The sequence below is a fragment of the Aspergillus multicolor genome (assembly GCF_047715735.1).
Source record: "Aspergillus multicolor strain CBS 133.54 unplaced genomic scaffold BDW74scaffold_34, whole genome shotgun sequence".
Classification (NCBI taxonomy): domain Eukaryota; kingdom Fungi; phylum Ascomycota; class Eurotiomycetes; order Eurotiales; family Aspergillaceae; genus Aspergillus; species Aspergillus multicolor.
Genome location: NW_027395985.1, coordinates 82,844 through 102,021, shown reverse-complemented (window position 1 = coordinate 102,021; position 19,178 = coordinate 82,844). Strand labels below are relative to the sequence as shown.

Sequence of the window (19,178 nt, the reverse complement as noted above, 5' to 3'; positions counted from 1 at the left end):
GGACCCCACTAGTAGTGGCGCTCGGAGAGTCGGTGACTCCTCTCAGCATACAGGGATCAGGATATTTGCTTTGCTGCATCCCCGGTGACTCCGGTGAGTTGGCAAGCAAGGTGAGTGAGCAGCTTGGCCATTCCTTCTTTTGCTTGTCTTCTCTCCCTATCTCCCATTCAGTGTGGCTTACCCATCCCATACAAGACTCGACAATGGCAGACTCCGCGCTCGTCGACCACTCCCCGCACCATCCCACCAAGGCGGCACGACTCGAGACCGCTTCCAATGTCATTCTCATTGACAACTATGACTCTTTCACCTGGAATGTCTACCAATACCTTGTCCTAGAGGGTGCAACCGTTACGGTCGTTCGCAATGATGAGATCTCTTTGGAGGATTTGATTGCGAAAAAGCCGACCCAGCTGGTCGTCAGTCCTGGTCCGGGCCACCCTAAGTGCGATGCGGGTATTAGCAATGCTGCAATCCAGCACTTCGCAGGCAAGGTGCCTATCTTCGGTGTGTGTATGGGCCAGCAATGTATCATCCACTCGTTCGGCGGCAAAGTCGATGTTACTGGAGAGATCCTACATGGCAAGACATCGGTCCTGAAACACGACGGCAAAGGTGCCTATGAAGGGCTTCCCCCTTCCGTGGTTATCACCAGATATCATTCTCTGGCAGGAACGCACTCCACCGTACCTGAGTGCTTGGAAGTGAGCTCTTTTGCCCAGTTGGGTGAGGATGCGGACAAGACCGTCATCATGGGTGTGCGACACAAGCAGTTCGCGATCGAAGGTGTCCAGTTCCATCCCGAAAGTATCCTGACAGAACACGGTCAGACGATGTTTAGAAACTTTCTTAAGCTCACTGCCGGCACCTGGGAAGGCAATGGAAAGGATATTGCTCAGGAAGGCCATTTCACCGCCGCCGCTCCGAACCCCCCGAAGGCGACTAAAAAGGTGTCCATCTTGGAGAAGATCTATGACCACCGGAAGGCGGCTGTTGCCAAACAGAAGCTTATCCCGTCGCAGCGCCCGTCCGATCTCCAGGCTGCCTACGAACTCAATGTTGCTCCGCCTCAGATCTCGTTCCCTGATCGCCTGAGACAATCGGCGTACCCCTTGTCGTTGATGGCAGAAATCAAGCGCGCATCTCCATCGAAGGGGCTCATAGCAGAGCATGCCTGTGCCCCTGCGCAAGCGCGACAATACGCCAAGGCCGGCGCCAGTGTGATCTCAGTGCTTACTGAGCCTGAATGGTTCAAGGGCAGCATCGATGACCTACGTGCTGTGCGCGCTAGTCTAGAGGGAGTGACCCACAGGCCTGCTATCCTGAGAAAGGAGTTCGTTTTTGATGAGTACCAGATTCTGGAAGCTCGCCTTGCTGGTGCGGATACCGTGCTACTTATTGTGAAGATGCTTGACATTGAGCTGCTCACAAAACTCTATCGCTATTCTCAGAGCCTCGGAATGGAGCCCCTTGTCGAAGTCAATACACCAGAAGAGATGAAGATTGCAGTTGACCTCGGCGCTCAAGTTATTGGTGTCAACAACCGAGACCTAACCAGCTTTGAAGTTGATCTTGGCACTACTAGCCGGCTCATGGACCAGGTGCCTGAGAGCACTATTGTCTGTGCGCTCAGCGGTATCTCCGGGCCCAAGGATGTGGAAGCTTATCAGAAGGATGGCGTGAAAGCCATCCTTGTCGGAGAGGCCCTTATGCGTGCGCCGGACACCGCAGCATTCGTTGCTGAGCTCCTTGGAGGAAGCTCGAAGAAGCTCCCCCTACAGTCGCGACGCTCTCCTTTGGTCAAAATCTGCGGTACAAGGACTGAAGACGGTGCGCGCACGGCTATTGAAGCGGGTGCAGACTTGGTGGGCATCATCCTCGTCCAAGGCCGAAAACGTACTGTTCCCGATGATGTCGCTCTGCGAATCTCGCAAGTAGTGAAGTCGACGCCGCGTCCCACTCCCTTATCTACAGAAGTGCCCCAAGGAGATACGAATGCAACTTCTGTCGACTATTTCGACCATTCCGCCAACACTTTACGGCATCCCACGCGTGCTTTGCTAGTGGGCGTGTTTCTCAACCAACCACTATCCTATGTCCTTGCACAGCAACAAAAGCTAGGACTTGACGTGGTTCAACTGCATGGATCAGAGCCGCTTGAGTGGTCTAGACTAATTCCAGTCCCTGTCATCCGCAAGTTCGGTCTCGACGATTTCGGCATCGCTCGACGGGCATACCACACGTTGCCGTTGCTGGATTCCGGAGCAGGGGGCTCTGGGGAAGTTTTAGATCAATCACGCGTCAAACAAATCCTAAACTCTGACGAGGGGTTGCGAGTCATCCTAGCAGGTGGCTTGGACCCGCACAACGTTACTGAAATTATCAAACAGCTTGGCGATTCGGGGCATAAAGTGGTCGGCGTGGATGTCAGTTCCGGAGTCGAGTTAGACGGCGCCCAGGATCTTGATAAGATACGGGCATTTGTCCAAGCCGCAAAGAGTCTTTCGCAGTGATATAGCTTTGATGCGTTTATATAACGTTTCGGGTTTTCTCTTCTACTCCGCATACCTCATTCAAAGCTCACTTTCTTCCATCTCGTTGCTGTCACGACTTCTCGGATATAAGTCTCTATAGCTTCTATTCCGTACGTCATCTATATAGCATATAGCTCACTTACTTCGCTCTGGCCATATACATGCTATCATGCCCAAGTGATTCCTTTTTCATCAGGCTTTACTACTTCAACGTAGCTTTCGCCAACTCGGCCACGGTTCACATCAGGTCGTCGGACGACTCATAATCTTACCTTTAAAGGTCAATATCAACACACTTCTTAGCTTTGGCCGTAAGGTGGTTAGGTACTCCGCACATATCTCATATCTTCAATCTTTTCAATCAAACCTCACATCTTCTCTTTTGAAAGCCTACTGCCATCTCCAACTGACCCTTGAGAATCTGACTACTCTTCGTGGAGGCCTTACACGTAGCCAACTTCTCACACCCTTCTCTCTCTGAGCGCTTCGTCCAATAACTCGCACGGCTCCACGCCGTGCTTTCTATACCCTTTCCACGGCCACCTCTCCCTCTCTCTCTCAGAACCCAGTCACGATGGGAAAAACATTTCAGAGAATCCACGCCTCCTCCGTGGGCAACTTCGGGAAGGATGCTACTAAGATCCCAAAATGGATTACAGCGAATGGAGGAACCTATTCAAACGATGTGGTCGACGGATTGACCCATCTCATCGCCTCCAGAGACGCTTACATACAAAACGCTCCAGTCGGTATAAGCTAAACTATATCCTGAAACCCATCCTGGCTATTGATGAATACTAACTGTGAGTTCTGGCAGTGGTCGAAGCCAAGGAATTGGGGTCCGTTAAGATCGTTTCCTACGATTGGCTATCGGAGTCGTTGCTCTCAAGAACTCGTTGTCCTCGCCCTTCGAAGGAATATCTTTGGGTAAATATCCTGAAGGCTGAGAAAAAGAAAAGCCCTGCGAAGAAGGTTCAAGGAAGCAACGGACAGACTAAGGGTGCAACCGCCTCGAAAGGCAAGTCGGAGGGCGACAAGACTGAAGACAATGAGGCACAGGAACCTCAGGAGAAAGGTGCCACAGCAAAGGAGAAGGAGGCGAAGTTGAAAGCCAAGAAGAAGAAGAGGATGAAGACTGCCTCTGGTAAGTTTTTGCTTTCCACCTGCGTGCTCGCCTCTCTTTGGTCATCAGACTCTACGCATAGTTACGCCTGGACCTATTCATCGATGCTAACTGAGCGAAAGGCAAATCCCAAGACCCATTTGATACTAAGCGCCGTACTCCCAAGGCCATATCTGTTGCGAGTAGATATTCCTTCCCTATAAAGTGCGGGCTAGAGCTGGAACTGAGCGTGACTCCTGTAGACAGCCACCGTCTTTACGAAGCAGACGATTTGACGGCCTACAGTGCAACGCTGGTCAGACCTTCAGGCACTATTCAAGGGGCCAGACATACCGTTCAGCTCAAGGTCAGTGCGGTCAGCTTTTACTTTTGGTCCACGATCCCAAAATGAACTCACTAACGCTCTCCAAAAAGATCTACGAGACCATTAGATCCCCTCACAAGTACGCAACGCACATAAGACTAACTCGTGGATTTCGCGGTGGACCAGCACAGACCGATTTTCTTGCTCCTCTGGGCAGCGATCTTGAGACTGCTATGACAGCGTTCAAGGACTTTTTCAAGGAACGCACTGGGAAGGAATGGGAGGACAGGCTGAATGGAATTGCGCCGGACCGTGAAAAGGACGAAGATGGGAATGTGAAACCACCGCACGAAGGCTGGTGGTGGTATGACAACCCGCCTGTTTCATCGCTGGCAAATCTTTTTCAAGATGGTGAGATATAGTTCTGGACATGGTCAACAGGGTATGTGTTGCCCTAACTGAAGCCGGCGGCATTTGGGGGAGGATCTGCCGAGATTTGCGACATTATATATCTTTAGCACCAATGAAGTTCACGGTTTCGGCTTCGCTTCTCGCAGCTCGAATTGATGGTTTCGTTTTTTTTTTTGTTTAACGGGGGCATCTGACTTTTTCTGAAATGTTTATTTATTTTTCAAGCATGCTACAAGGCCACAAGGTTTGACTCAGGCATGAACCTCGAAATTATATTCTTCTAGATGGGTATACAAAAGTAACCATGATTGCCTAATGAATGCTCCATAACACCGTATACGCCGGCCGAACTTTTCCTTAAACATTCAAGACTTCGATCCGCAATACACAAGATCGCCCGTCTAGAGGTAATCCTTCTTCCTAGACGTCCTCGTGTATTGTGTGAGTGCCCATTCCACATCACCACTCGAGCCCTTCTCAAGCGAGCCTCCCCTGATTTCGAACAGTCTCATTGTCATCCGCGGCCCGACTTCCGCTAATTCGACATCTTTGTATCCAGTCTTGACGAAAACGTGGTGTCGAACCTCAATGCTGTCCTCCTTATTGACGAAAGTGACGACACGGTTTCCAATCTTCCCAGTTTCCACGCGCTCCCGGGGAGGAAACAAGTGCTTTAGAACCTGGACCACACGTTCACCCAGTCTTGTCTTGAATCCCTCGAAGATAAGGTGTGGGTAGCTCTCTGATACAGTACCACGGGCAGAGTTGGGGATATCAGCACGTAGAACAACGTTGTGCAGCGAAAAGCTGGCAGTCGGGCCATGAGGAAGATGTGAGATTGTCATCGCAGTCGGAGTACCACGGTGTTCGTGCAGAAGAATCATGTCTGTCAGACCGGCGGAGTTTGCGCTAGTGACGAGATCGGGGAGAACTAGATTTCCACGGTTCAGGCGGATAGAAGTCGGCAAAAGCAGGCGGATCTCTTTCGCAAATGTTCCTAGACGCACTGAAGGATTGCGGGAAGTCGTAACAATTGGCCGAGGGTCGACGATGCCGGAGGTAAGCGCATATTCATCGTCCAAGTCGAGGAGATCAGAGTCCTTGTTTTTCTTGTCTGCCGTTGGTAGTGATTCGTCGTATTTGAAGTCCTCGCGAAGGGTTTTATCGTTTGCGATGGAGGGATCAAGCTGCTTGCCAGTCGCTAGCGACTCCTTCAGCTGTGCTCGTTTTTCGGCGATAGAGGCATCGCGGAGTTGCAAAGCTCTCCGGTAGAGATAGTCTCGACGTTCTCGGGCTTGACGGCGCTGTGAATTTCAGGCTAGGGTCAGCATCTCTCTCCAAATTCATACAATAGGTAGCATATAGACGTACAAGCATTTTGTCACTGAGCGCAAGAGTGAAAACAGTGAATGGACCAGTGAAGCGGGCAACTTTTTTTCTGCCACTGCAGTTTAGGTCTGGAACGCCTCCCGAACTTGTGGGATTGCCCGATAAAGCGGCCCTCCCAGCCTGCCTTCAACTCCAAGCAAGAGAGTGCAACACTTTATCTTGCCACCAAGGTTACCCGATCTCTTTGCTTTTCTTCTCGGAGTTAGTGGCTTGGGGGATTAGGAGAAGCGCAGTATCTGCTTACCGGTAAGTATCCGAATATCTGTGCCGAATGCCCTACTAAGATAGTGTTGTATCTAGGCTCATTCCTTGCCCCTCTGTTGTGCCACACTGTTTTTGTGGAAGACACACAGGGGCTTTCCTTCCTTCAGTACAATAAGAAAATCGCCTGTTCTAGACGTTCATTCATTGCGAACCGATATTGACCGAACCCCCCGACTGCGTGGAGAACGCGAGATTCTAGTCGAGGCGGACTGGAGGTCTGGAAACATCGGTGTTCCTTTGGACGGTCGATTTTAGATATTTTTGCGCAGAGCTCCTGTGAAGACGAATTTATTTAAAAGCGCTCGTTCGGCTTGCATAGCGATGTCAGCCTCTCTTGAATACCAGGCGGCTGGGGCAGAGTCAGAACTGGACCGAACAGTCGGAGGTCCGCGCCGAAGGAGACATGATGATGACGACGAAGGTGCCGATAACTCTGAGGATGATGACTTGGAGAGCACAACTAGCGGGCCTGCCAACAAAGCAAAGTTCCAAGGCGTGTTGGAGGAGGAAAAAGAGCTTGCCCCGCATGCATGCGCGTAAGTTTTCCTATTTGCCATCTTTCATGGGCTTTTTTTATACTGGTGTAAGAACATTCACTAATTTGGCTTTTTTTTTGATCTATAGGTACTGTGGTATACACAATCCAAGCAGCGTTGTCAAATGCTTAGCTTGCAGCAAATGGTTTTGCAGCGCCCGTGGCAACACCTCTTCGTCTCATATTGTGAACCATCTTGTGCGTGCTAGGCACAAGGAAGTACAACTACACCCCGAGTCATCACTTGGTGATACTGTTTTGGAATGCTATAACTGTGGGACCAAGAATGTTTTCCTTCTAGGATTTATTCCCGCCAAATCCGACACTGTCGTCGTCCTCTTGTGCCGTCAGCCATGCGCCGCCATGCCTTCCTCTAAGGATATGAACTGGGATACCTCGCGCTGGCAACCTTTGATCGAAGATCGCTCGTTCTTGACTTGGCTCGTTGCGGCTCCATCCGATCAAGAGCAACTTCGAGCTCGTCATCTAAGCCCACAGATGATTGCGAAGCTCGAAGAGATGTGGAAGGAGAACTCTCAAGCGACAATTGCCGACCTAGAAAAGGCCACGGCCGTAGACGATGAACCCGCACCGGTTCTTTTGCGCTATGATGATGCGTTCCAATACCAGAACATCTTTGGTCCGCTTGTTAAGATTGAAGCAGACTACGACCGGAAACTGAAGGAGTCGCAGTCACAGGACGGCCTGATTGTCCGTTGGGATCTTGGTCTCAACAACAAGCACTTGGCTAGTTTTATCCTGCCCAAGCTCGAACTTGGAGATGTGAAATTGGCGGTTGGAGATGAAATGCGCTTGAAGTACTCTGGCGAGTTGCGACCTAAGTGGGAGGGAGTAGGATATGTTATCAAGATCCCAAACAATCAGTCTGACGAGGTCACTATCGAATTGCGTGCCAAGGGAGATCATAAGTCAGTGCCCACGGAATGCACGCACAACTTTTCGGCCGATTATGTTTGGAAGTCGACCTCTTTCGATCGTATGCAGCTTGCTATGAAGACATTCGCCGTTGATGAAATGAGCGTTTCGGGCTACATCTTCCACCGACTTCTCGGTCACGAGGTCGCAGCTGCACCCATGAAAACGCAGATGCCCAAAAAGTTTAGCGTTCCTGGACTTCCCGAGCTCAACGGCAGTCAGATCAATGCTGTCAAGAGTGTGCTCCAGCGACCACTTAGTCTGATCCAGGGTCCCCCCGGAACTGGAAAGACTGTTACTTCTGCCACCATTATCTACCACCTTGCCAAGCTTAATGGTGGTCAAGTTCTGGTTTGCGCGCCCTCCAACGTCGCTGTCGATCAACTTTGCGAGCGTATCCACCGAACTGGCCTCAAGACCGTTCGTGTTACGGCCAAGTCCCGTGAGGATGTCGAATCACCTGTTGGATTCCTGTCTCTGCACGAACAAGTCCGTCTCAACGACAGCAACATCGAGCTCATCAAACTCAACCAGCTCAAGGGTGAGCTTGGTGAATTGTCGAGCCAGGATGAGAAGCGCTTGAAGCAACTCACTAGGGCGGCCGAGCGTGAGATCTTGAACAACGCCGACGTCATCTGCTGCACTTGCGTTGGTGCGGGTGACCCTCGTCTCGCGAAGCTCAAGTTCCGCATTGTTTTGATCGATGAATCCACCCAGTCTGCCGAACCCGAATGTATGATCCCGTTGGTGCTAGGATGCAAGCAGGTCGTCCTTGTTGGTGACCACCAGCAGCTTGGTCCCGTCATCATGAATAAGAAGGCGGCCAAGGCTGGCCTGAACCAGTCACTTTTCGAGCGACTTGTCATCCTGGGATGCTCGCCGATCCGCCTGAATGTTCAATACCGTATGCACCCATGTCTCTCGGAATTCCCCTCCAACATGTTCTACGAGGGATCCCTGCAGAACGGTATCACTTCCTTTGATCGCCTTCGCCGCGAGGTTGACTTCCCTTGGCCTATCCTGGACAGCCCCATGATGTTCTGGTCCAATCTGGGAAATGAAGAGATTTCGGCGTCGGGAACTTCTTACCTGAACCGTACCGAGGCAGCGAACGTGGAAAAGATTGTCACTCGCTTCTTTAAAGCTGGTGTGCAACCAAAGGACATTGGTATTATCACGCCTTACGAAGGACAGCGCAGTTACATTGTCAGCTCCATGCAGGCAACTGGTACTTTTAAGAAGGAGCACTACAAGGAAATTGAGGTTGCTTCGGTAGATGCTTTCCAAGGTCGTGAGAAAGACTTCATCATTCTTTCTTGCGTTCGTTCCAACGACCATCAAGGAATAGGTTTCCTGAGTGATCCTCGTCGTCTGAACGTCGCGCTTACTCGTGCCAAATATGGTCTGGTGATCCTGGGTAACCCCAAGGTGCTTTCGAAGCATCCTCTCTGGAATTGTCTTCTGCAGCACTTCAAGGAGCGCCACACATTGGTAGAAGGGCCGTTGTCTAACCTCCAGGAGTCACTCATTCAGTTTAGCCGCCCTAAGCAGGCCTACCGTGGACCTCAGCGATTCCAGATGGCCTACAATCATGTGTCCAACGTTACTAGCGGATTCATGAATGGACGGAATGGCCACCGAAACGAATTCCATGACACTGGCTCCGTGGTTGGCTACATCCCTGATGATGTCTCTTCTGTTCACTCTTCAGCACTTGGTGGCGTTGGCATCCCGTCTGGATACCCCCCTATGTTCCAGCAATTCGCGGATTCGTGGCCTTCTCTTCCCGGAGCTCGCCGAGCCAATGGGAACCGAGGCAAGGGCGCGCCTAGCATTGCCGGAGAGTCGATCGCAGCCACAGAGTCTGATATTACTGGCAGCATTATCGATGGAAAGGGTCCTGAGCATGGCGGTGTCAGCCTCGCTGGCCTGAGTATTAACGACATGAACAAACAACCCAGTCTAAGCCAGTCCGATAGGTTGAAGCGTTACGTGGAATCTGGAGCTCGTGAGCCTTACAAGCCTGGTGTTCCTGATAACGGTAGCATTTTCGGAGGAAGCTCTGCTAGCATCCGTGTTACCCGCGGAATCCCCGGCCACATCCACGATGATGACGACGCCCGAAGTGTTTCCACAGCGTTTGCTAGCCAGATCGGCGGCAACTATGATTGAGCGGAGTGAAGTCGGAACTATCCCATAATCCAAACTGCCACCAGGGTTAAAACCCGCCCTGCGGCTTGGAGGACAGCTGTTTTAGCAGTCATTGGGCCATCCTGAAGGGGGCTGACGTCCTGAGTCCTGAGCATCCACTCAACCCGTTGATCGTCTTTCGATTGTGGTGCTCGTCTTGGCGATTCCAAGATCACGATCTGTACAGAGTATCTCATCAGCAATACCGAAGCGAAGTCTCAGGACTGTTTGCTCGGTAGTGTCATCGATATTATTATCTCACAACTGCCATATCTCCGGACTCCTAACCGAGTGTGGTTATTTGCACCACGGAAAAGATGACGGAGATGGGCTTTGGGCGAAACGCCTCACGTCGGGACCATTTTCAGCTGTCCACTTCGCCTTGGGGAATGGCAGCTAGGATTTCTCGTGTCTTTTTCTCCAGCTTACGTTTGCACCCAGTCGGTCTTTCCGGGCCTCGACTTGGAGAGACCTCCTGCGAGCGAAACAGAAAATCTACAGTCATCATCCCAGATGATCTGAATAATTTGCGTGCTGTATTTCTTTCCATCTACATGTTTTAGGATGGCTGTTGGCGTCCCTTCACTTTTGCACTAGCTTTGTGGAAAGTCTCGAGGATATGGTCCGCCATAGATCTGTGTGCAAATGTTGGTAAGCTCCTCACAAACAATCCTGTCGTTTAGTCAAAATGAAATCGTTCCCTCGTTATCGCATCTTTAGATATCAGGCATCAACGTATATCGTGGCGTCCATAGTAAGATCTGCATTAGGGTTCTAGCCACGATCCAGCTGTAGGCCGGCGTAGATGACCCGGTCTCGCCCTGCACGTCTAACAGGCCAGACTCGACACAGCCACGCCAGGGCCAGCTGTTCTCGAATCAGGGCTTCAAACCCGCCTGCAGCACGCGTAACCGATCGTCTAGGATTACCGAAGCGACGTGGAACAGCTATCGAACTTGTATATCTGCAGCTGCGCCACGCTCTTCGGCCGTGATCGCCCGAGCTTAATGTTGCTGTCAGTTCACTACCTCTTGTTTAGCTGGAGCTATGTCTAGATCGTCTATAAGAATGAAGATGCCTGCTTGGTATTAGTCCGCAGCTTCTCTTGAAACTCTTGAACACACTCAAACTGTCCGACATCTCTCCAAATTTCTATCTTTAGAAGATATCGACGTCTGAAGACCCTTACGCCACGCGTCGCTGGCTCTCCAAGCGACTGAATGATACCATGGTATGCTTGTTCGGGTGAGATTAGCGTCAGGCGAGTGTTGTCCACTCGGTATAGCCAGGATAGCCAGGCTTAGCAGCTTCAGGCAGGCATGCAATGAGAGCAGTCTGAAGAGTATACTTCTTCCTCAAGCATGGACTGCGAAACAAGGCATCCTATCCCGAAAGCAGTCTCTACTTCGTACTACAGGCTATGAACCACAGTCAGTTTCAAGTAAAGATAAGCAGATCCTAGCTTGATCACGGCTTGTCTTGCGCCAGCTGTGCTAGTGGTTTGGCCGCATAGATCGGGCGAGCAAGCAGGAATCTCCCCGCCGGAGTCGGTGAACTTAGGTGCCTAAGCAAGGGCAGAAAATGACCAAGATTGGTAAGACTCGAGAAGACGTCAACGTAGCTCATGATCCACCGCGCATGATGGCTATGGATTTGGGAATGAAGCGGTGATGTGCTGCAATGTTGGCAGTGCTGGTGTGGCTGCGTCCACGTGACAGCCCAGTCTTATTGGCCGGTGCATCAGACCGAAGTGGCGGAATGGATGCCTGAGGAGCCTGGCCGAAATCCTCCAGTTGGTGGCCTTGGCTCCGTCTCCGATACCTGATGGAGTAATGACTCACATTTGCAGCCTAAATGATGGCAAAGAATAGAAACGGCGAACAGCTGTGCCAATAACTAATCATGGTAGCAGTGCCGCACAAGTGAGAAAAAAATACAAATACCCAGCACCAACTCCGGTCGGGGACACCGCAGTGATCAATCGAGTCATCCGTTGCTTCCGGATTATTATTGTTGAGAGTGGCGTCGCCAAGCCCTGCTTAGTCACCAACTCATCTCGCTGCCTTGTTAGCACCTGAAAATTTCGGCACCCCCCGTCTCCCAGATTGGGTCCTGCAACTACTCAAGCCTTAGCTCGTTTACACTGAGTATAAGTATATCAACGCGTTTCGCCATCGATTTTTTCTCGTGCGATCGCCTACATCGACGACATCTCAACAACCTTTCCCCCCCCTGTTTCTCGCTGGTCGTCTAGCGACCACTTAACACTGGAGCAATTCCTCGCGCCTCCCCAGCTTAATCCACGGCGGGGTTCTACCGGTAACTACGATATGGGCGACGGATCTGATTATCCTAGCCCCAGAAGCGAAGGTGCTACGGGTCCGACGGCTGTTCTTGTCGCCGCGCAAGATCCTCTCGTTCCTGTTCAGAAGATGGAAGACCAATTGTCACCGAGCTTTATGGAAGGGGCTCGTCCGCGACTGTCGGTGAGACGAGCGCGCGATCCGCCCAAGAATGCTGTCGGACAGATTTTCTGTGACCACGCAGAGTGTCAACCGAGTCCTCCTACCTTTCGACGCCCTTGCGAATGGAAGTAAGTACTATTTTCACTCCTTTCATCGGGTTATAGTGCCGAATATGAGGCTAACATGACTGTTTTCTTTAGCAAACATATGGACAAGCACGATCGTCCCTACAAATGCCTGGAGCCTGGATGCGACAAGATCCAAGGCTTCACATACTCGGGTGGCCTGTTAAGACATCAACGCGAAGTCCACAAGAAGAACGTCAACGCCAAGAAACCGCTCATGTGCCCCTACCCTGACTGCAACCGAAGCACAGGCAACGGCTTTACGCGTCAGGAGAATCTGAAGGAGCACCTTCGCCGGCGTCACATGCATACCGAGAACGGACATGCACCAGAACTGGCGATCGGACCATCACCTGATCTCGATGGTGCCACGCCTGGGAAGCGGAAGCGAGACTCCCTCGACAACCTTGATCCCAACACCGATCCTGCGATCGCATTCCCAGAGGAGGAGGAGAATGGTGTGGACTTGCGAGGCGAACTCAAGCGACTACGACACGAAGTCGAAGAGAAGAACCGCCGGTTGCACGAGCTCGAGCGCATCGTAGCTGGCTTGCAGCAGCAGGTCATCCCACATCAGCCAACTGCTGTCAGCGTCACCCAGTGACAGTGATTATCGATCGAATGTTGTTTATGTTTTGCTCATCTCCGACCCCCTGATGTTTTCTTTTTTCTGCACCAAGTGGTATGTTTTCGTCAACTCTCCTCTGCCGCGTTTGCATTGCAAAGGCGTTGTTGCTCTTCATCATAATTGAATACACCTCATGCATTTGCACGTCAATATGGGAGGTCTTATGGAATTGGTCTGCATCTCAAGAACGCGTGGATCCTCATGGGACATCTCTTGTTGATCATGGCGTTTTCTTGAGGTCGATCTTACAGACCAGGTGGTGTTCTTTACTCTTTGCTCTCTTCCCAGAATTATACCCGGGCGTTTCCACAAACCACCCATTATTCATTACGTCCTCATGTCTGCCTATGTATCTGCATCATTTATACTCATCTCTCGCACTCGAACTATGTTTCTACTCCTGTCTGTAACATGTTACCATAGTGGATGTAATCTGTAGCCTTCGCTTTTGGTTCTATTCCATCACGCAGTAGATGACAAACAAATTGTAAATTTTAACCCTCTTGAAACCGTCTGAGCAGGAAGCAATCCTTGTAATTTGTTTCTTTGTTTATTGGCTGCCTTAACGTGAGCTCCCTGAGCTAATTGTAACCCTACGCAGGAACGTGACCATGTAAACAAAGGGCTTACCTCCGGCTGTGTTGCTTGACCCTTCAGCCACCTCAATCAACAGAAAATCCAAATAATATCCAGAGAGGCCGTCTTCATTACCGGCTGCAGCGACGATGGCATCGGCTCTGACCTAGCCCTAACTTTCCAGCAGCAGGATTACTACGTCTTTGCGACCGCACGCAATGTCGAGAAAATGTCCAAGCTTCGCGATCTTCCAGATGTGACGTTGCTGACTCTGGATGTCTGCAATAAGGACCATTTAGCTGCTGCTGTTGAGGCTGTCTCTCTACACACCGGCGGCAAGCTCGACTACCTCGTCAATAACGCAGGCCGCAACCACTTCATGCCGATCCTCGACGAGGACCTGGAGACCACGAAGAAGCTCTACGAAACCAATGTCTGGGGCCCTCTCGCCCTGACGCAGGCCTTTGCGCCCCTACTTATCCGGGCCCACGGCACCGTTGCCTTCATCACGTCAATTGCGGGACACCTCAACGTTCCCCACATGGGTATGCTTCTATGCGAACAAAAGAAAGACTACCAACTGACATGTTGACCAAACTAGGCACCTACTCCGCCTCCAAGCGGTCCCTTGAAATCATCGCCGAAACGCTTCGGCTCGAGCTCGCGCCCTTCCATGTGCGCGTGCTGTCCGTCGTCACCGGCGCCATGCAAACGATGGGGCAGACGTATTTCGGCGATTTTCAGCTTCCCGAGGACTCTTTGTACAACCCTATGGAAGAAACTATTGCAAGCCGTGCCCAAGGCGGGGATGGGAACCTACGCGAGGACCTGGAAGCGTATAGCAGGAAGGTTGTGCATGAGATTGTCAACGGCACGGCGCCGAGGATTTGGTGCGGAGCTGGCGCGGGCTTCATGCGCTTTGGGTCGGCTTTGATGCCTGGGTCTGTGCTTGTATGCTATGATTCCTTGCTATCTATGGTACCTTGCGGTATTGTACCTCTGGCTGACTGCTTATCTGGGATAATGCTGTGTCGCGGGCCACCGAGATCGATGTTTTGGCTGGCCAGGACAAGCCTTAATTACAGTAACTGTGCTTGCAGAGCTATCAGCAGTACTAATGCATGCAACTCCTTCCCTAGCCGATATACTGGTCTCAACTTTGAGGGCTGTAAAGCTCTTTGTAGTTCATCTGTCCTATGATTTCTATGACCTGCATCAGGCAACGCCTTTTACTTTCGAATTAACAACGGAATATGTACGAAGCTGTTAGAGATCAACTAGGAGATCATGGTCTTTTGGCTACCCTCAATACCCCATCCTCGGTTCCACGAGCAGGAAGCGTCCACCTAACTGCCTGCCCTAGGTGCCTAGTCAGATACCAAGCCACACCACCCAACAATGTTGTACAGCAAGTCATCAAATCAAGGAAAAAAATAACTTAGAAACTCCTGGTGACTCGATCGCACTCACTAGTCTATCATGTGATACCAAGCAGGCAAGCCTTGGGCTGTTTTCCTTCGTAGTTGGTTGCCTTGAGTCACCGACGCCGGACGTGTCCTTGCCAACGTGGTACGATACAACCAACCACTTCACTCCCCCGGACCGTCTAATAAGTGACACGTGGTGCCTAAATAGGCAGTATTTGTCCGGTGCCAAGGTAGAGGTTCAATGCGATGCTCTCAAGTCCTTGATTCGAAGAGCGCCGTGCTACTAAGCATGCAGGTGCTCGAGACATGATCTTGTATGGTAGGATCAAGGAAAGTTGAATTCGACCTCGACCTCGGATGAAGCACCAGTATGATCCAAGACCGGCTATTTGAATCACCAAGGCCGAGAATGACTCTGACCGATGACTCACAGATGGCTCCGTGCGAGGCATTATCGCCGGCGTATGGCCATGGCCGGGGTCTAGATGCTTCTTGACAAGCGAACCGAGGCGACATAGCGATCTTAACGGGGTCTCGAGATGAAAGTCGACATTGGCCATGGGGCTGTGCATCTTTCATCTCTTTTTACCGACGGTGCTGCGTTAAGTGGCGATCGTGGTAGAAGGTCATGTGGCGTTAGTTAGGGCTATACAAATGTTGGCCTGGTTTTGTAGGCAGCAGGGGGTGCCTGAGGATTCGGAGCGCAGCTAGGGCTTACGCCTGGGGAACTATTCTACTTCGTGCTTAGTAAATGATTCTGGGGTACTGGTCTTTCCCAAGAAGAGTTTGAGAGCCAAAGCGTACTGCTGTTAGGCTTGTGCGGTTATAGCAATTTGTATATAAAAATATAAAGAGTCATAATGAAGCACGCCAAAAACGAAGTCATTTCCAACATTGTGCACGTCGCCCTCGCTGAACTATTGCACTGTTTGATCAACTCAGCATTGGAGGTCTGGTCATGATGCTAAGAGCCCGGCTGGACCCGTTACTGGAAAGGTGGCGAGGCGCGCTTGTAACGCCCTCGCTGCGAACCTGCTCCTCGATATCCCGGACGACCTCCCTAGTCAACAGCTCGTAAAGACCCTTTCGAATATTGGCCCCATTCCCATTAGGATCCTCAGTCACATCGACGCCCGGACCGCGACATCCTAGTATTATCTTCTTGTGGGCGGCGGCGATCACGAAGCCGCCACGATGATACTTGATCCACAGGTAGCAGAAGTAACATGCCGGCTTGCTGCACCCTACGTACTTATCGTCGTCCACGGATTCAAGCTTCTTGCGGCTGAAATAGTCGACTATCTGTAGCTCTGCATGAACGCGTGTGACGATTGTCTTGTTCCGCTCAAGACGTTCCGGCAAGGCGAAGCCTGAAAGGAAATTCTTATCATGCAACTGATGATGTATATATCGGCCCGAATGGCGGAGGTCAGGGCTCTAAGAGATTTTCTGGCAAAGTCTCTGGAAATCGAGCGAGTCCACGGGCAGCGTGATAGGTTTCGTGGCAAAAGCGGGTAGGTATTCTGTGTTGAATGTTCTCTGCAGAATTGGGACGCTCAGGTAGGCAGTGATGATGGTCGAAACTGCATATCGATGTGCTCCCAGTCGCCCGATGTAGTGGGCTAACTCCGCCATATCTATGTTATTCGCCGACTTTCTTTTCAGGTCATCGAGATACCCCCCACGCGCATCGTAACAGAGCGAAGTTAGCCTGTACCAATCATTCTCACCTCTGATACTTTGAAGCCACGTAAGTATACCGTGATCTTAGAGGCGTTAGCGCAAACGGATCCGCAGTGACCTTGAGACTTTGTACTTGCTTTTATAAAGCCGCCGAAGTTGAGCATCACACCTCCCAAGGTAAGATAGAACCTTACTTTGGTAGTATTTTACCCTCGAATGTCCTATCCCAAGGGCCTCTTTTATGATTTCTTTTTCTTTTTCGGCACGGTTATCTGGCGTAATTGACTTCAAACTCCGCAACATCCTCGCCACAAAAACACGAACATTATTGATTATCGGTTCATTTGCAGCAAGATACAAAACAGCCTTGACGTCTTGACTGCGTCGTTTCGGGTAGTACTTTCGCAAAGCCCCAGCCGTGACAGTGCCGCCTTTTGGATCGACATCGCAGAGATAAGCGACTCCGTCGAGGAACGACCGACGCATCTCTTTCGCGGTATGTCGCTTGACGCCGGCCTTCTTATCTTCATGGTCAACTCGATCTTTTCCCTGGAATTCGTCGAGGCAATGGAGGAGATTCAAGTACTCGTATAATCTGGTTTCCTCGTCTTTCAGATTTTCGGAACCAAACAGCATGGCTTTAAGGGCCACTGGAGCCTCGGCCATTTGTAGATGCGATTGGTTTGACATTGCTGCTGTCTCACTGAAAGGAAGTATGAAGCTTCTGTCTGCGTCTGGGTCCAAGGTAACACTTGGGTAAGGTTATTGTCCTCGGGAGCTGAGGGTAATTCTCCATGCTGGAAAAGGAGACTCGTCTCAGTACCTAGGGCGTTCATCTGTCTATAAGATCTTCTGTTGGGTGAAGCGAGATGGAATATGATGGAAATGGGAGGATAGAACAACACACACTTGCATGTACACCTGGAATAAGAACAGGGATTTGGTTGGCGTCCATGGTCATGGTTCGAATCCTTGAGCTTTGAGCTCGCCTGAACTACGCACCTGGGGCTTTTCTAGCCATCAAGAAGCAAGAAGTAGACAATGAACTGTGGTAGATTCAAGCTTAACGAAATGGTAAACATTAACCCTCGGTCAGCTGGGCCTTCGCGGTTGGCCGGTGGTAAGTGAAAAGAGCAGAGACCTCTTCTCTTTGTGAGCTGGTATCCTCATGGTAAGGCAAGAGCTTTATTATCTCCAAGTATTATTGTGAGATAGGAGAGCATTGTTGTAACTTGTGGAACAAGTTTGGTTTTGTGATAGTTGCAGTCCATGACTGATGAACGTCATGCACAAGAAACCTTATATAAGCAATGTACATAACTTTACACTCCACACAAACTAAGCTGGCACTTCACCAGGACACCTCAACACCACCACTATTCACCGGACAACTGATTCATTCGAGTCCCGGTTTCATGAGCAGCAACATAAGTTGACTCGACCTACTCCGATCTCCTTAAAATTGCCGGCCTACCAAACATCGGCCTACGAGATAGCCATGTCACGCCACGCTCAAGTTGAAGAAGTGTACGACTCGGACCCAGAGGAGGTTGCTCCCTCTTTGGTCCCTAGCCGCCCCAACAATGAATCCATTCTCTCTGGAGCCTCGATTCCCTCCCAGTCTATGCCTATCAGACCTGCGCCCGAACCTCAACGTGAAATCCCGAAATCCTACCAATGCCTGTATCCCGTTTACTTTGACAAGTCGCGAACCCGCGCGGAGGGCCGAAAAGTCGGAACAGAGCTCGCTGTGGAGAACCCACTCGCGAGAGACATCGTCGACGCTGTACAGATGCTGGGACTGCGAGTTGGGTTTGAACCGGAGAAATTACATCCCAAGGACTGGGCCAACCCCGGGCGAGTGCGCGTGCAATTGAAGGATGAGAATGGAGGGCCGATGAACTCGCAAATAAAGAATAGTATGTCCAGCTCATTCCACAACTCCGCCCTCGTCTCAAGTCAGGTACCCTGTCCACATGGCCTATGCTAACCGTGCGCAGAGCATCACCTCTACATCCTCGTCGCGCAGTACCTCAAAGCCCACCCCACAAACGATCAATCGCCCTACCGTTTACGCATTCGAGGACTTCCCATGCCCGAGAAGCTACCAGATGCGCCCCCTGCGCCTCGCGGTTGGAAGATCGGCAAGATTCTTCCTATCCACTCCGCCGCATACAGTGGTGGTGGGGTTAGCGATAATCCTTTGAAGGACGCCATGGCTGAGATGCAGAACATGCAAGAGATGCCCGGGATGCCGCAAATACCCGGAATGGGGAACCTGGCCAACATGATGGGAGGAATGGGCGGCATGGGAGGAGAGCCATCGGGAGGCAGCAGCGAAAAGAAGAAGAAGGATAAGAAGAAGGGCAAATAGACGGGCTGCATACTTATGGGCTTCCTTGAGCCTCTTGCGCGACAGTACATATGTCGGGCTTGCATTGGCATGGGCATTGGCGAAAGGCGTTATTTACTGGTCTTCTGTTTAGGCATATCCGCATGCTCTTGATACCATCTTGACTAAGCAAATTCAATGGCTGGCCGTAATCGCCGTCAATTTGGCATTTAAGATTCGAGTAGCGTCCTCCAGG

The 19,178-nt window shown here is 51.0% G+C and overlaps 8 protein-coding genes across 8 annotated transcripts; 6 read left to right on the top strand and 2 right to left on the bottom strand.

Annotated features, from left to right (window-relative positions):
- The first annotated feature begins 117 nt into the window (after window positions 1-117).
- Window positions 118-3,007, top strand: BDW74DRAFT_160823 (bifunctional anthranilate synthase/indole-3-glycerol-phosphate synthase). The gene has a single exon (XM_073725688.1). The coding sequence runs from the start codon at window positions 204-206 to the stop codon at window positions 2,511-2,513; it is 2,310 nt and encodes a 769-aa protein (XP_073579655.1). The 5' UTR covers window positions 118-203; the 3' UTR covers window positions 2,514-3,007.
- Window positions 3,008-3,023: 16 nt separating this feature from the next.
- On the top strand, window positions 3,024-4,531 carry BDW74DRAFT_160821 (BRCT domain protein). Its single transcript, XM_073725687.1, has 4 exons — window positions 3,024-3,283; window positions 3,352-3,678; window positions 3,780-4,003; window positions 4,072-4,531. The coding sequence occupies exons 1-4, from the start codon at window positions 3,109-3,111 to the stop codon at window positions 4,381-4,383; spliced, it is 1,038 nt and encodes a 345-aa protein (XP_073579654.1). The 5' UTR covers window positions 3,024-3,108; the 3' UTR covers window positions 4,384-4,531.
- Window positions 4,532-4,617: 86 nt separating this feature from the next.
- BDW74DRAFT_160819 (snoRNA-binding rRNA-processing protein IMP4) lies at window positions 4,618-5,775 on the bottom strand. The gene is made up of 2 exons (XM_073725686.1): window positions 5,744-5,775; window positions 4,618-5,676 (listed from the first exon to the last, which is right to left on the bottom strand). The coding sequence occupies exons 1-2, from the start codon at window positions 5,747-5,749 to the stop codon at window positions 4,774-4,776; spliced, it is 909 nt and encodes a 302-aa protein (XP_073579653.1). The 5' UTR covers window positions 5,750-5,775; the 3' UTR covers window positions 4,618-4,773.
- A 243-nt stretch (window positions 5,776-6,018) lies between these two features.
- Window positions 6,019-9,668, top strand: BDW74DRAFT_187986 (putative regulator of nonsense transcripts; the record flags this gene model as incomplete). Its single annotated transcript, XM_073731621.1, has 4 exons — window positions 6,019-6,561; window positions 6,650-6,746; window positions 6,777-8,144; window positions 8,175-9,668. Exons 1-4 carry the CDS (start codon window positions 6,347-6,349, stop codon window positions 9,666-9,668), a joined length of 3,174 nt encoding a protein of 1,057 aa, XP_073579652.1. The 5' UTR covers window positions 6,019-6,346.
- A 2,192-nt stretch (window positions 9,669-11,860) lies between these two features.
- On the top strand, window positions 11,861-12,949 carry BDW74DRAFT_88777 (putative C2H2 transcription factor). Its single transcript, XM_073733995.1, has 2 exons — window positions 11,861-12,279; window positions 12,352-12,949. Exons 1-2 carry the CDS (start codon window positions 12,017-12,019, stop codon window positions 12,878-12,880), a joined length of 792 nt encoding a protein of 263 aa, XP_073579651.1. The 5' UTR covers window positions 11,861-12,016; the 3' UTR covers window positions 12,881-12,949.
- Window positions 12,950-13,709: 760 nt separating this feature from the next.
- Window positions 13,710-14,598, top strand: BDW74DRAFT_182252 (uncharacterized protein; the record flags this gene model as incomplete). Its single annotated transcript, XM_073730218.1, has 3 exons — window positions 13,710-14,025; window positions 14,082-14,431; window positions 14,581-14,598. 3 exons carry the CDS (start codon window positions 13,710-13,712, stop codon window positions 14,596-14,598), a joined length of 684 nt encoding a protein of 227 aa, XP_073579650.1.
- A 1,242-nt stretch (window positions 14,599-15,840) lies between these two features.
- BDW74DRAFT_182251 (nucleic acid/nucleotide deaminase domain-containing protein) lies at window positions 15,841-17,280 on the bottom strand (the record flags this gene model as incomplete). The annotated part of the gene is made up of 2 exons (XM_073730217.1): window positions 15,841-16,302; window positions 16,915-17,280. The coding sequence occupies 2 exons, from the start codon at window positions 17,278-17,280 to the stop codon at window positions 15,841-15,843; spliced, it is 828 nt and encodes a 275-aa protein (XP_073579649.1).
- Window positions 17,281-17,827: 547 nt separating this feature from the next.
- BDW74DRAFT_160805 (RNA-binding signal recognition particle subunit SEC65) lies at window positions 17,828-19,144 on the top strand. Its single transcript, XM_073725685.1, has 2 exons — window positions 17,828-18,509; window positions 18,591-19,144. Exons 1-2 carry the CDS (start codon window positions 18,089-18,091, stop codon window positions 18,962-18,964), a joined length of 795 nt encoding a protein of 264 aa, XP_073579648.1. The 5' UTR covers window positions 17,828-18,088; the 3' UTR covers window positions 18,965-19,144.
- Window positions 19,145-19,178: the final 34 nt, after the last annotated feature.

Bases quoted from the DNA above. Each gene is read 5' to 3' on its own strand.
- BDW74DRAFT_160821 (XM_073725687.1), top strand. From the start codon at position 3,109: ATGGGAAAAACATTTCAGAGAATCCACGCCTCCTCCGTGGGCAACTTC. The intron at 3,284-3,351 runs GTATAAGCTAAA...GAGTTCTGGCAG, and splicing joins CATACAAAACGCTCCAGTCG to TGGTCGAAGCCAAGGAATTG. The intron at 3,679-3,779 runs GTAAGTTTTTGC...ACTGAGCGAAAG, and splicing joins GAGGATGAAGACTGCCTCTG to GCAAATCCCAAGACCCATTT.
- BDW74DRAFT_160805 (XM_073725685.1), top strand. From the start codon at position 18,089: ATGTCACGCCACGCTCAAGTTGAAGAAGTGTACGACTCGGACCCAGAG. The intron at 18,510-18,590 runs GTATGTCCAGCT...AACCGTGCGCAG, and splicing joins GAACTCGCAAATAAAGAATA to AGCATCACCTCTACATCCTC.
- BDW74DRAFT_160823 (XM_073725688.1), top strand. From the start codon at position 204: ATGGCAGACTCCGCGCTCGTCGACCACTCCCCGCACCATCCCACCAAG.
- BDW74DRAFT_88777 (XM_073733995.1), top strand. From the start codon at position 12,017: ATGGGCGACGGATCTGATTATCCTAGCCCCAGAAGCGAAGGTGCTACG. The intron at 12,280-12,351 runs GTAAGTACTATT...TGTTTTCTTTAG, and splicing joins CGACGCCCTTGCGAATGGAA to CAAACATATGGACAAGCACG.